This window comes from Crocuta crocuta, unplaced genomic scaffold, assembly GCF_008692635.1.
Source record: "Crocuta crocuta isolate KB4526 unplaced genomic scaffold, BGI_CrCroc_1.0 scaffold149, whole genome shotgun sequence".
Classification (NCBI taxonomy): Eukaryota; Metazoa; Chordata; class Mammalia; order Carnivora; family Hyaenidae; genus Crocuta; species Crocuta crocuta.
Window position 1 is genome coordinate 3,689,151 of NW_027551561.1, and position 15,354 is coordinate 3,704,504.

The 15,354-nt window shown below is 37.2% G+C and overlaps 1 protein-coding gene across 1 annotated transcript in view; it reads right to left on the reverse strand.

The window, feature by feature from the left end:
• The window catches only part of EFCAB5 (EF-hand calcium binding domain 5), a 126,610-nt gene that overhangs the window by 66,931 nt on the left and 44,325 nt on the right, over positions 1–15,354 (reverse strand). Inside the window, exons 5-7 of the mRNA XM_077749652.1 lie at positions 14,202–14,358; positions 10,072–10,120; positions 8,082–8,152 (exon numbers count right to left, since the gene is read on the reverse strand). Of these exons, the coding sequence (XP_077605778.1) occupies positions 8,082–8,152; positions 10,072–10,120; positions 14,202–14,358 (277 nt within the window). The remainder of the gene's footprint in view (positions 1–8,081; positions 8,153–10,071; positions 10,121–14,201; positions 14,359–15,354) is intronic.

A 15,354-nucleotide genomic window follows, 5' to 3' on the forward strand; every position in this document is an offset into this window, starting at 1 on the left:
AACTAACTACAAGTCAGACTCCAAGCAGGACAATTACAGAAGTTTGCTGGTATCTCTTGTAAGAACAGAAAGTGAAAACACATGACCTTTGGGTTTTCATAGCCTCCCAAGGAATAAAACAATGAATACCCACCAATCCTGAAATGATTGCCTAGTTTAAGAATATAATGAACTACTAATATCCTTCAGTTAAATAGCTCTGTGAGCTGATAAACACTTGAATTGTACTTAATCAAGTTATCTCTATGTGCTGGGTCCCAGCGTGATGAAATCTGGACTTTTCCTTTCTGACTTGAAAACCAAAATGTTAAGAATGTAGTAAATGTCACAATTAACAGACTGATAGCTACTGTTAAATTCTACAACTCTGGGCCATTGGGATTCATACATATTTAATTATAGACATACTGGAGAGTTGATGAAGTGGGTGATAAAAGAGGGATAGAAAGAAAACTATATTTGGAAGCTGTTTTAGGCATTAATTTCCAAACTATATTTGTAAGTCCTGGTAGCAAATAACATTTTCAGAAATGCCTGCAGACAAGGCCTATAGAATATTGAAATACATAGATTATATTGGCTATCTATCATTGAAGAAGTGGTGTGTTCATATAGGATTTGGACAGAAAATTCACTTTCCAGTCTCAGAGAAGGAACTTTTAAAAACAATTAATGCTAACAATATACTCAACAAAGCAGAAATATACTTTAACTCTTCCAATTTTTGAAAATCAGAATCATTTGCTTAACAAATGAACAAAGGCCTTATTTAATTATCCAATAATAATTGTATATGTGTAATTATCTAATAATAATAAAAGTAACAGACTGAAACACACAATTTCCCCCTTACTGGTAAAAGGCAGCTTAGGCAATGTTATGGGTTAGGTTGTGTTCCCCCAAAGTTCATACATTGAAGGCCTAACCCTTAGTACTCCAGATTGTGACTATATTTTGAGATAGGATCTTTAAAGACGTAATTAAATTAAAATGAGTTCACTAGGGTGGACCAAATGCTAATATGACCAGTTTCCTAAAAAGAAGAGGAAATTTGGACACAGACGTGTATAAAGGAAAGACGATGTGAAGGCACGGGGAGAAGATGACCATCTATAAGCCAAGGAGAGAGGCCCTCAAAAGAAACCAACCCTACCAATAACTTGTCTTCCAGCCTCCAGAACATTTCTGATGTTTAAGTCACCCAGTGCTTTGTTATGGTAGCCCTAGCAAACTGATACCAACAAAAAGGAATTGCTGATCAATAAATTCCTTGATTTATGTATTTCTTTTTTTTAATGTTTTTTTTAAAATTTATTTCTAGGAGAGAGAGAGACAGCGTGAGCAGGGGAGGGTCAGAGAGAGAGGGAGTCACAGACTGAAACAGGCTCCAGGCTCCGAGCTGGCAGTCAGCACAGAGCCCGACGCGGGGCTCGAACCCACGAACCGCGAGATCATGACCTAAGCGAAAGTCGGACGCTTAACCGACTAAGCCACCCAGGCGTCCCGATTTATGTATTTCTTACAGTTGAAGACAAGCTAGGAAGACACATATCTGGGAGGACAGTTTACCATAGACTGTCTCATTTCCCTGGCTTAAAATTCCCTTATTTCACCCCAAGGATTCCTAACGCAGTTTTCACATCATATTGCTTCTCCTACCTCTACTTCCACCAAAGTCCTTATTCTTCCTTCTGTTCTTCCCTGCCATAGCTCAAAGCACATGAAACACAAAATAAACAGAACCACACAAATTACAAAATGCAAAATTACAAATAACAGAATAGAAAGCCACTCAGATACATACCATTTTGGGGAAAATGCACAGCCTGGATTTAGTAGAATATGTTAAAGGAAGGATACAGCCTTTGAGTAATTTGATGAAGCCTCTCTATTTAAAATTTAAACTTTGACTCACATCAGCTTGAAGGCCTCAGACTGTGTGACTGGTACAAAACAACTGCGCCTAAGGAAGTGGCTATCTCAAAGCAGACCACTATGGAACAAGAGCAGACTAAATCCCAGAGGAGAGATTCAGGCAGAGATGTGGCCTTTTTTTACTCCTTTTTAAAGACTCCCTAGTTCCTTAGTGTCACACAGGCAGAAGTTAATATCTGAATCTCAGTGTATAGTACTTGTAGTTTTTGCATATAATTATTCTTAAGCCCATTTTATAATTCAGGTGCAGACCTCAGACTGCTTGAAGACCAGACCTATTGAAGGCTGCTCCTGGGAAACGGACCCTCACTTTGCCCCTTCCCACAGTAAACAAGATGCTAGATTGCTTTCACTTGCTCTGGTGAGCAGGCAGACGTGTGGCCAGAGTCTCCACAATGACCAGTGGGAGATAGGATCAAACCAAAGCAAACTCAATTATGGTGGTTGTCTGCCTCAGTGTGCCTGGGACTTCCCTAGTTTTAGCACTGAGAGTCCCATGGTCTAAGAAACCCCTCATTTCCAAGTAAATCAGGATGGTTTGAAACTCTAAACATTGATCCATGCCAGTGGAAAACTCTGGAGGAACCTCTGTTTGGAAGCATGCTATGTTGTGTCCTGCGTTATATAACAAACCATCTCTGTAAATACCTGAATCCTTTGCTATAAAAGAAATTTGCAGTCTTTAACCGTGTGTGAACCATCTTTCCATTACCATCCCATTGGACAATCACGCATGGGACAAGCTGTACAGAGAATTCTTATTCTATGGTATGCATTCATCCATTCTCAATCCATTTGTCATATTTATGTAATCATAAGATAAAGAAATACATGTTTGTTATAGATAACTGGGAATGATGATGAAGACAAATGACAATCTGAGTCAGGAGTCTGGTGCCCAGAACAAGCAGAACTGATAAGCAGGTCACACTCCCTTAGAGCATAATGCTTTAAGACTTCACTCTTGTTTGAGAAGGACATACTTTGTACTACTTTGGAAGCAAGAGTTTAGGGGACTAACTTAGAAATTACACCGGGGAATGAATATAACCCAGGCCAGAGCCAGCTGATGCTATCAGTAGAAACAGGAGTATGTCAATCTCTGGAGCCTCCCAGAGGTGGAGAAGGAGGATCTGCAGTGATAAAAGGTCAGGCTCTGTCGGTTCCTCACTCTAGCGTATTGGAAGGTTCTCCTCTACCTGAGGCCATCCTTACCGCTCACTCCATGAACTCTTGTCATACTAAAAGTCTTATATGTGGTCGTCACTATTGGTTTAGAGATTAGAGATTGCCTTTCCCTGGTAGTGCATGGTGATGCCTCCTTCAGATAGCATTCTCCCCACAGAAATAGTCACTTTTATTAAGAACTCCATTTCAAGCACATTCAAACCACAGACTCCAGTCACTATATAAAATATTGCTTCTATTTAGAAAACAGGGTCCAAGTTCCAAACAACCTACGGAAACATTTTTTTGGAGGGAGGACATATAGCCACTTGTGGGACTGTCATTTAAAAATTACAGACACTTTAGGGGCACCTGGGTGGCTCAGTCGGTTAAGTGTCTGACTTCGGTCACTTCAGATCATGATCTCACGGTTCATGAGTTCAAGCCCCGCATTGGGCTCTGTGCTGACAGCTCAGAGCTTGGAGCCTGCTTCAGATCTGTGATTCCCATGCTCTCTGCCCCTCCCCCACTCACACTCTGTCTCTCTCTCAAAAATAAACATTAAAACACTTAAAGAATAAAATAAGAACTATGGGAACTTTAAAAACTCAAGGTAAGTTTGCTTTGAGATGTACCAAGAAAAATTAGGCATGCTCATCTCTCAGACTTCTCTGGAAGCAAATGAAATTTGTAGAGCTCAGAGAGTCCAGGAAATTAAAAAAGAAACTTCCTACCTAAAAAAGTTAACTAAATTCTCTATAACCACATAGTGATTTTCTTCTGCTGATAAACAAATTACTCAGATAGCAAAATGAAAGGGTATGTCCTCTGTAAGATTGAAATCTGGAAATTTCAGGAAGGATACACCTATCAGCACCTGCTTACTTTGGCCTGAAAACTTACTTTTAGCAGTTAGTTTTGCTAATGGGAACTTAATGAAACCTAAGGGTTAATACTTCTGTTCATTTTCAAACTTGTATTCAATGTCACTTGGACAACTGAACACCAGTGTTAAAATGATACAAATGCTAAGTTTTGTCTCCTGGAATGAGTTCTTTTGGAAACCAGAGTGTTCTGAGAATTCTAAACAAGCCTGACACTCTCCCAAAACATATTTCTTTTGTGTCTAAATATTCAACTTACAAAATAAATCAAGAATCCCAAATAAACCAGTGCATTCTACATTTTAAATTGTTTTTTTGTCAATATATAAATGTTTAAATCACTTTTATTAAGGTTCCTTTCAAAGTAAGGAGCTACAGGTATGGCAGGTGGAAGAAATTCAAACACCGTGACCACCAGATGAGTTTCCTACATAAAACGTGCCCCACTGAAGTCTCATTTTTCTTTTACTATGCATCCTTTGGCAGTGATGAATATACTAATCATAATGGTTTGCACCTGTTTGTTGCTTTGTAATTATCTTTTTGTGGTGTGTGTCCTTAATATGCTTATATTTTTGATCCTTCTATTCCCTGGATCCTACTCCAGTTCCATCCAGCATGTGTAGGCACATACATACACACACACACATGCACACATACATGCACATGACATATATACTCAATGGCAGACTCCTGTACAACGAGGCATTATTTGGTCCTTAAGGGTAAGAGATACAACTTCCTATTTTGACATCTTTCCTACCAGAGAGTAAAGAAATATTCAATGTATGTTTAGTAACTAAGAGACTAGACATAAATATTCTTCCATAATATATTATAAAGAATACAAAATATTCTTCTAAAAACAGTTACCTCTGGTCTTCGTTTACTAGAATAAAACAGATGAAAAGTGAGAGAAGTTATACTCAACAAAAAGATTGTCACCTGCTCATTTATCTATCAGAAAACTGAAACCTAAGAAAATGATATGTATACAGAAGCATCTGTGACTATTCATTCCCTCCTTTTGTCTTTTTCTCTATTATTACTCAATGATTCTGTTTTCTCCAAACATGCTCCATCCTGAATGTTAATTATTTGGCTCATAACAAATGATCAGAGGGGTAATTACATGGCATAGTATCTCTACTGGATGGCAGGTGTGTAATATTTTGTCTTTAAACCCAACATTTATAATTTTATTGTCTTCCAGTTTCATTAAATGAGTGCTGACATAATAGGCTGAAAGCAAATCTCTTTATCTTTTTTTAAAGTTTATTTTTTTTGGGAGAGAGTGAGAGAGCATAAGTGAGTGCACAGGTAGGGGAGGGGCCGAGAGAGAGGGAGAGAGAGAATCCCAAGCAGGATCTGTACTGCCAGCATGGGGCTCAATGTGGTGCTCCACCTCAGGGCTCAAACTCACCAACCATGAGATCATGCTCTGAGCCGAAATCAAGAGTTGGGTGCTGGGTGCTTAACTGACTGAGCCACTAAGCCACTCCAAAACAAATCTCTTTTGGAAGCAAGTGTTCCCAAAAAAGGCAACTATTCCAAACACTATTTCTATGTCATATGTTATACAGAATGGCTCAATGATTTAGTGATCAGATAATTAAATATTTTCAATAAATATTTCTATACAAGAAATATTTTCTTGGTTTCTGTTGATGTAACAGCTCTTCTCTGTAATGAAAATACCTTAATATGGGCTGTTTACATTTCAGGGAGAGAAGTTGGAAATGTTGGGAAAACTGATATTAATAACTCAAACCACACATTAAAATTTGAAATAGAAAACTACCTATTCAGGTGTTATGCCTATTTTTAAATTGGATTATTTTTTGGTATTCAGTTATATAAGTTTTGTATATGTTTTGGGTAGTAACTCCTTATTGGATATATCATTGGCAAATATCTTCTCTCATTCAATAGGTTGCCTTTTTGTTTTGTTGCTGTTTTCCTTTGCTACGTAAAAGCTAGAACAAATCCAAAAATTTGTATGGAATCACAAAAGACCCCAAATAGCCAAAGCAATTTTGAGAAAGAACAAAGCTGTAGATATCACAATTCCAGGTTTCAAGATACACTCAAAGCTAGAGTAATCAAAACAATATGGTACTGGCACAAAAAGAGAGATGTAGATCAATGGAACAGAATAGAGAGTCCAGAAATGAACCCACAGTTGTATGGTCAATTAATCTTCTACAAAGAAGACAAGAATATACAATGGGGAAAAGACAGTCTCTTCAACAAATGTTATTGGGAAAACTAGACAGCTACACTTTCTTACACCATACACAGAAATAAACTCAAAATGGATTAAAGACCTAAATGTGAGACCTGAACCATAAAACTTATAGAAGAAAACAGGCAGTAATGTCTCTGGTACTGTCTGTCAAAACATTTTTCTAGATATGTCTCCTCAAGCAAAACGAAGTTATTGGGACTACACCACAATAAAAAGCACTTCCTGTTCTTTTACAATGGCTTTGCTATTCCTAAATTATTTATTCTGATTCATCTCTTAATTGGCTGAATTTATTATAAAGCAGTTATTTTTTCAGGAAGGTCACATGAGTATTATATTTTCCGAGTTCTTTTGTGTTGAAAATGTCTGCATATTGCTTCTAAACTACAGTGTAATTAGATCACATTTTCTTTCCTTTTTACCTCAGAACAATATAGACATTGCCTACTTGTTTTCTGGTATTGAATGTTGTGAAGTCTAATGTCAGTTTTACTGTTTTTCTCCCTTTGTTTATTTTAATTAATTCAACAAATACACATATATGTGTGTATATATACACATACATGTATTCATATACACAAATCATATACAAATACATATATCCACATATGATATGTGTATATATGCATGCATATACATATCTACACAATTAAAATGGGTGATATATACCCAATAATACTTGATACAAACTCATTAGCATTCTACATAATACCTGTGTGTGTGTGTGTGTTTGTGTGTACATAAACAATTTTGTTTTAATGGGTGGTTTCAGCTACTAATATTAGTTTTCCTGACATTTCTAACTTCTCTTCCTGACTTCAAGGATTCCAGAATCCTTCACATAGGACCTTGAAATTGTATATAGTACATAGTTGTCATCTACACTGGAGCAAGGGTATATAGGAGACTCTGGGACTCAGAAAAACAAGGGAAATTAGAGGAAAGACATGAACAAAAGAAAAAGCAGCCTGGGAAAGACATGACTCTGGTACTACTACATTGCTTCTTTTGCCTGTCCAAATACAATCCTAATACAAAAGTAATCCCATACTTTCACAGATGGGATATTATGGAGACTTTGAAACCAAACTGCCTGAGTACAAATTTCCCCAGACTCACTAATTTTGACACCTTGTGCAAGTTATTTAACCAGTTTGCACCTTAAGTGTCTTCCTCTATAAAAGCAGGAATCAAGATTGCATAGAGGGTTGCCTGAGTTAATAAAAGGATAGCTTAGGACAATGCCTGGCTTGTAGATGTTTTGTCATTTTTAGATTTCATTCTTATTTGTATAAGCAGATTTCACTGAAAAAAAAAGCGCTGTTTTTTCTTGATCCTTTTTTTCCTTCTGTGTTTTATTTATTTCTGAGAGAGAGAGAAAGAGAGAGAGAGAGAGAGACACAGCATGAACAGGGGAGGGTCAGAGAGAGAGGGAGATACAGAATCTGAAACAGGCTCCAGGCTCTGAGCTAGCTGTCAGCACAGAGCCCAACTTGGGGCTCGAACCCACAAACCATGAGATCATGACCTGAGTCGAAGTCAGACGCTTAATCGACTGAGCCACCCAGGCACCTCTGTCTTTTCTTGATCTTAACTGAAGGTGTGAGTGGAAGTTTTTCACTTTCACATCATGAGTAACTAATTGAAAGAAATTGTAAAATGCCTTTGATCATAAGATGTACCCTAACTTCAGAAGAGTTAAAATAACATTGTATCTTAGAATCAAAGTAAGTTAGTGTGCTTTCATTTAATTGAATTTAATTCTAAGTTAATGTATATGCAACATCCCCCAGAAGTGAAACTGGCAAAATAATTTGATTCAAATAACAAAGGATATAACTTCTTACTTCTATAAATTCCACTTTGTTCAGCCTTGGTCCCATTGAGTCAGCAATATCCAACTGCTTGCAACATGCTTCTAATTATGGGGAAAATGTTATTTGCTAGTTAGCTTGGTTGTAATACAGTCATATTTCATATTCATTTTATAGCTCATTAAAAGAAGAACATAAAATTATTTCTTAATTAATGTCCATCAATATTTACAAGTAAATGATACATAGTTGTGTGACATTCCAATTCCTACAAAATGATTATTTTTCCTGGCTTTTATTTAACTGAGCAACAAAAACACTGAAATAAAGGTGCCTACATTTTTAACAACCAGCCCAAGATAAAGCAAAACCAAATATGCATGTCAATAGCATAAAGACTACAATAACAACTGTATTGGTTGATGCTAGCATTTATGGAAGCAGATCCTAAAACACACTTCTACAAACTTTCTTTTTAAATATTATGTCTTTAATATTTCTAAAATTAACTTAAAAACATATGAATACGTTCTTTTAGTAAAACATTCAAATAATACAAAAACATAAGCAGTAAAACTTGAGTATCTACCTTTTCCCCTCCCCCCCCCAGCATTCTCACTCCCCTACCCCAGAAGGAACCACTGCTTGTCAACAGTTTGTTGCCACTCTTCCAGCAACCTAAGCATTTATATATATATTAGACACCTTTTGTTTTCCTACACATAAATATGATTATATTGATTTGCAACTTGCTTTTTTCACTTACTCATCTTGTAGGTCTTTTCAAATAGGATCTGGAACTCAGGGAGAAGGTTTGGGATGGGAATGTAGATACATAAATGAGTCATTAGCTAAAGTCATGGGTGTAAATAAGAAAACCCAAGGAGTGTGTAGAGTGTATAAACTGATAAGAGAGCCAAAAAGGAAACCTGGAAAGCCACATTTGAGGTACAAATAAAAGAACCTAGAAACAAAACTCTTTTGTTAGGTTTATTCCTAGGTATCTTATGTTTTTTGGTGCAATTATAACTGGGATCAATTCCTTGATTTCTCTTTCTGATGCTTCATTATTGGTGTATAGAAACGCAACCAATTTCTGTACCAATTTCTGTACATTGACTTTATATCCTGCAATATTGCTAAATTCATGTATCAGTTCTAACTGGTTTTTGGTGGAATCTTTTGGGTTTTCCATGTAGAGTATAATGTCATCTGTGAATAGCGGAAGTCTGACTTCTTCCTTGCCTGTTTGGATGCCTTTTATTTCTTTTTGTTGTCTGATTGCTGAGGCTCGGACCTCTAGTGCTATGCTGGACAACAGTGGTGAGAGTGGACATCTTGTCCTGTTTCTGATCTTAGGGGGAAAACTCTCACTTTTTCCCCATAGAGAATGGTATTAGCTGTGGGCCGTTCATATTTGGCTTTTATGATGTTGAGGTATGTTCCTTCTATCCCTTTCTTGAAGGTTTTTATCAAGAAAGGACGTTGTATTTTGTCAAATGCTTTTTCTGCATCTATTGAAAATATCATATGGCTCTTATCCTTTCTTTTATTAATGTGGTGTATCACGTTGATTGATTTGTGAATAGTGAACCAGCCCTACAGCCCAGAAATAAATTCCACTTGTTCGTGGTGAATAATTCTTCTAATGCAGTACATATAGTTTTCTTATGTCTTTCCTTATATTTTGTCTTTATATTATAGTTCAGATATTATAACTCTTTTTAAGTTCTGTGTATATCAGTAATATTTTCTAGGAACCTGATAGGATGATACAGAGGTAATACAGAATATTTATAATAAAACAGAGCTCTTGATTAAAAGAATTGAAAATTGCTGATTGCTTTTCTGTTTTTCTACATTCTCCATCTGGAAAGAGCAAAAGAACTTAAGTACATGTATAACAGCTTTGAATAACATATATCTCAATATTGACTTTTCATCTTAATCCAGTATCCCTCCCCTCACCGCTTCCCTGCAAAAGAGGGACAAGTAGAAATACTACAGGAATAGGCAGGCTTACCAAGCTGGAAATCTGGATTTTGAAAAAATTCGTGAAGGACATTCTGAATCTGCAAATCAAAGAAAATATACCATATATTACTTCAATTATCATACATTTAGTATTTTAGACTCAAAGCTACTTAGAGACTTTCAATTTAAGTTTTGGGTAATCTTTCTAGCTCAGGGACAGAAACAGTAATAATTAACACTTAGTTTATACACTACTTCAAGGTATATCAAATGCTTTTCCGTATATATCTTCAATGACTCCCATTGAGAACATTTTGTGTGAGAACTAGGATGCTGAGACTGATCCTATTTTGTCCCCACCAAGGACATTTCTAGCCATCCTCAGACACTAGGCACCTTTGCCAACCAGTTTAGCAATCCAAATAACCCTCTATAATTCCTCATTCTTCAATTACTAAAAAGCAAAATTTCAGAGTTCTTCTTGGTCCATTAAAAATTTTTTAATGTTTATTTGTTTTTGAGAGAGAGACAGGGAGACAGCATAATCTAGGAAGGGGCAGAGAGAGAGGGAGACACAGAACCCGAAGCAGGCTCCAGGCTCCGAGCTATCAGCACAGAGCCCTCGTGGGGCTAAGACTCACAAACCGTGAGATCATGACCTGAGTTGGAGTCGGACTCTTAACAACTGATCCACCCAGGTGCCCCTGGTCCATTTTTTAAAAATAGATTTGAGGCTGGTTCAATCAGTAGAACATGCAACTCTTGATCTACAAGTCATGAGTTCAAGTCTCACATTGAGAGTAGAGCTTAATTAAAAAACCAAAAAAAGTAGACTTGATGTTTTTTAGGTCAGCTTTATGTTCACAGAAAAATTAAGCAGAAAGTGCAGAGAGTTCCCTTATACTCCCTGCCCCGCCCCGGTCACCACATACACATCTTCCCCCCATCAACATTCCGCACCACAGCGGTACATTTGTTACAGTTGATGAATCTACATGAAACATCACCATCCAAAGTCCATAGTTTACATTAAGAATTACTGATGGGGCGCCTGGGTGGCTTAGTCGGTTAAGCCTCCAACTTTCGCTTAGGTCATGATCTCGCAGTTCATGGGTTCAAGCCCCGCNATTACTGTTGATTTTGTACATCTTATGAGTTTTGGCAAATGTATCATGACATGTATCCATCATTTCGGAATTATACAAAATTGTTTCATTACACTAAAAATCCTCTGTGCTCTGCTTATTCATCCTTCCTTCTGCCTTCACTCCTGGAAACCACAGATCTTTTTACCGTCTCCATAGTTGTACTTTTCCTCAAACATCATAAAGTTGGAATCAAACAGTACATATCTTTCAGATTGGCCCCTTTCACTTAGTAATACACATTTAAAGTTCTCCCATGTCTTTTCATGGCTTGATACTCATTTGTTTTTAGTGCTGAATAATATTTCATTGTTTAGATGTTCAGTTTACTTATCCGTTCAACCATTGACAGAAATCTTGGTTGTTTCCAAGTTTGCCGATTAGGAATAAAGCTGCTGTAAACATTCACATGCAGGTTTTTCTGTAAACATAGTTTTCAGCTCCTTTTGGGTAAATACAGTAAGCATGATGGCTGGATCATATAGTAAGACTGTGTTTGGTTTTATAAGAAACTGCCAAAGTGGCTGTACCATTTTGCATTATCACCAACAATTCCCATCAGTTGCTGCGTACCTCTGTCAGCATTTGATGCTGTCAAGGTTCCAGATTCTGACTATTCTGATAGGTGTGTAGCGGTATCTCATTGTTTTAATTTGCATTTCCTTGATGTCATGTGTGGAGCATATTTTCATATGCTTATTTGCCATCTATATGTCTTTGGTGAAATGTCTGTTTAGGTCTTTTGCCCATTTTTAAGTCAGTTGTTTTGTTTTCTTTTTGTGGAAGAGTTATTTGTATATTTTGGATAATAGTCTGTTATCAGATATCTCTTTTGAAAATATTTTCTTCCAGTCTGTGGATTGTCTTCCTTGGTCTATTTTTTTTTTTTTTACAAACCTAACTGAGATTTTATTCTTCTTTTTCTTTCATAGTTTATTGTCAAGTTGGATTCCATATAACACTCAATGCTCATCCCCACAAGTGCCCTCCTCCATGCCCATCACCCCCCTTCCCCACTCCCCCCTCATCAGCCCTCAGTTTGTTCTCAGTATTCAAGAGTCTCTCATGGTTTGCCTGTCTCCCTTCCTCTCCCCCACTATTTTTCCCCTTCTCCTCCACCATGGTCCTCCATTAAGTTTCTCCTAGTCCTCCTATAAGTGGAAGCATATGGTATCTGTCTTTCTCTGCCTGACTTATTTCACTCAGGAGAACATCCTTAAGTTCCATCCACATTGCTACAAATGGCCATATTTCATTCTTTCTCATTACCATGGGAAATGTAGTATTCCATCGTATAGATAAACCACATTTTCTTGATCCATTCGTCCGTTGATGGGCACTTAGGCTCTTTCCATGTTTTAGCTATTGTTGAGAGTACTGCTATGAACATTGGGGTACGTGTGCCCCTAGGCATCAGCATTTCTGTATCCCTTGGGTAAATTCCTAGCAGTGCTATTGCTGGGTCATAGGGGAGTTCTATTGTTAATTTTTTGAGGGACCTCCACATTGTTTTCCAGAGGGGCTGCATCAGTTTACATTTCCACCAACAGTGTAGGAGGGTGCCCGTTTCTCCACATCCTTGCCAGCATCTATAGTCTCCTGATTTGTTCATTTTAGCCACTCTGACCAACGTGAGGTGGTATCTCAGTTTGGTTTTGATTTGTATTTCCCTGATGATAAGTGACACTGAGTATTCTTTCATGTGTCTGTTGGCCATCTGGATGTCCTCTTTGGAGAAGTGTCCTTGGTCTATTTTTAATGATTCACTTTGAATTAAAAATATGCTTAGCCATGTATCTACCCAAGAAATGTTCTCACACCTATGTACACCTAAAAGAATATGTTTAACTGTTAAAAGTAGAGCTGTTTTCTACAGCTAAAAGACACGGGCTCTTAGTCTACAAAAGTAATTAGTCACACACATACAAAAACCAGCAAAAAATGAAAACCATGTCTGTCTTTTTTTGGTTAGATATAAATCCAAGCTAGTTAACATATAGTGTAGTAATGGTTTCAGGAGTAGAATTTAGTGATTCATCACTTACATATAACTCCCAGTGGTCATCCCAAGTCCCCTCCTCAATGCCCATTACCCACTTAGCCCATCATTCCACCCAACACCCCTCTAGAAACCCTCAGTTTGTTCTCTGTATTTAAAAGTCTCTTATGGTTTGCCTCTGTCTCTGCTTTTATCTTTTTTTAAAATTTATATCCAAGTTAGTTAGCATATAGTGCAATATTGATTTCGGGAGTAGAATCCAGTAATTCATTCCCTATATATAACACCTAGTGTTCATCCCAACAAGTGTCCTCCTTAATGCTCCTGCCCATTTAGACTATCCCCCCACCCACAACTCCTCCAGCAATCCTCAGTTTGTTCTCTATATACTTAAAAGTCTCTTATATTTTGTCCCCCTCCCTGTTTTTATATTATTTGTATTTGTGTCCCTTCGAATCAGCATTTTTGTATCCTTTGGATAAATACCAAGTAGTGGAATTCCTAGGTCTGAGAGTAGTTCCATTTTTTAACTTTTTGAGGAACCTCTATACTGTTTTCCAGAGTGGCTACACTCTGGAAAAATACAGTTTGCATTCCAACCAACAGTGCAAAAATGTTTCCCTTCTCCTTATCCTCACCAACATTTGTTGTTTCTGGAGTTGTTAATGTTAACCATTCTGACAGGTGTGAGGTAGTGTGTGGTTTTGGTTTGTATTTACCTGATGATGAGGGATGTTGAGCATTTTTTCATGTATCTGTTAGCCATCTGGATATCTTCTTTGGAAATATGTCTGTCCTTTTGGGAGCCTCAGTCAGAGTCAGTATTTTAGAAATCTAGCTGGATTTTTTTTTTTTTTTAATGCTCATGAGAAAATTGAAGAAATTGACTCTCATGGACCAGACTGGTCAGGAATCAGCTTACCTCAGCAAGACTGAAAATTTAGAGGTAGGCTTCTGGCACTCCACTCAATATTCCAACAATCATCTTCTTATCACCCACCCAACCTCCCCTTCACAGACATCCTCCTTTCTTACCACTACCATAGGAATCATTCCTTTGGGGTCTAGAATCCATTCACTGAACTGCTCCTGCAGAGCCTGTTTCCGTGTATTGGCCACCTTGGCTTTGACTTCATTTATGTATTCTCTTTGTTCGTGTTTCCGTTTAATACTCTCTTTCATCTTGGATACTCTGAAGGATGTCAAAATAAAAGACATGCTGAGTTAAGACCTTTGGATTTGATTCAGATTGTTCAAATGGCAGAAAACAAGAATTCAGAGCCTCATTTACAATTTGTCCCTATATTTACTCCATGAAATCTTCTTGACTTAGGCCTGAGGTGACCTCCTTGTCCCCTCAGAACTTACTATATTTGGCATTGATCAGAGGTTGTCTTCTAGTATTATTTGAGTTTTTATACATGGACCTTATTTTGCCCAAGAAAATATCATACTTAAGAAGTACTAAAAATAGCTCTAGAGACTGCCACACATACCTAAAAGCAAAGCTGAATGCCCTAAGGCCTTACAGTGATGGGGCTCTCGCTTCTCTGGATACAGAAAGCATCTGGAAAGATTCTGATTTCAGGTTTAGAGTTAAATCTAGAAGCTTCATTTATAATATGCATCTTAGGTAATTCTGATGTCTTGGACCAAACTTTTGATTTCTGTCTAGGAATATATATTGCCAATTTCTTTTAAACATCTAGAGCCAAATACTATGACAGCCCCTGAGCATCATAGTTATCTTTATATTCAGATAGAGCTACAGTGCCCATGTTGGGAATGGGGGAAGAATTGTGATTTTAATTGTTCCCATATTTGTCATCCCTATTAGAACTCCAAAACCCTCAAGCTGGTTTTGACTCTAATACCAAAATGACTCAAAATAATAAAAATATCTGCTAGTTTCAAATACAATTTGTTTGAGCCAGGTCTTCATGTTTCAAAGAAGAAAGACTAAGGCCTTCCAATTTGATCTGATAAATTTGGAAATGCAAAAGACTTTGTGGTTAGGGCTGGCAAATTGGATACTTCTAATAATCCAAAATAATCAATCAAAATCTAAGTGATTACTTTATGTTCATGTAAGGCCTTCAAAATTCTCGATGTAAATAGGCCTTCAAAAATAAACCTTTAAGCTTGAAAATAAAAACAGGTAAATAGTGCAGAAGGGCCTGTTTATGAG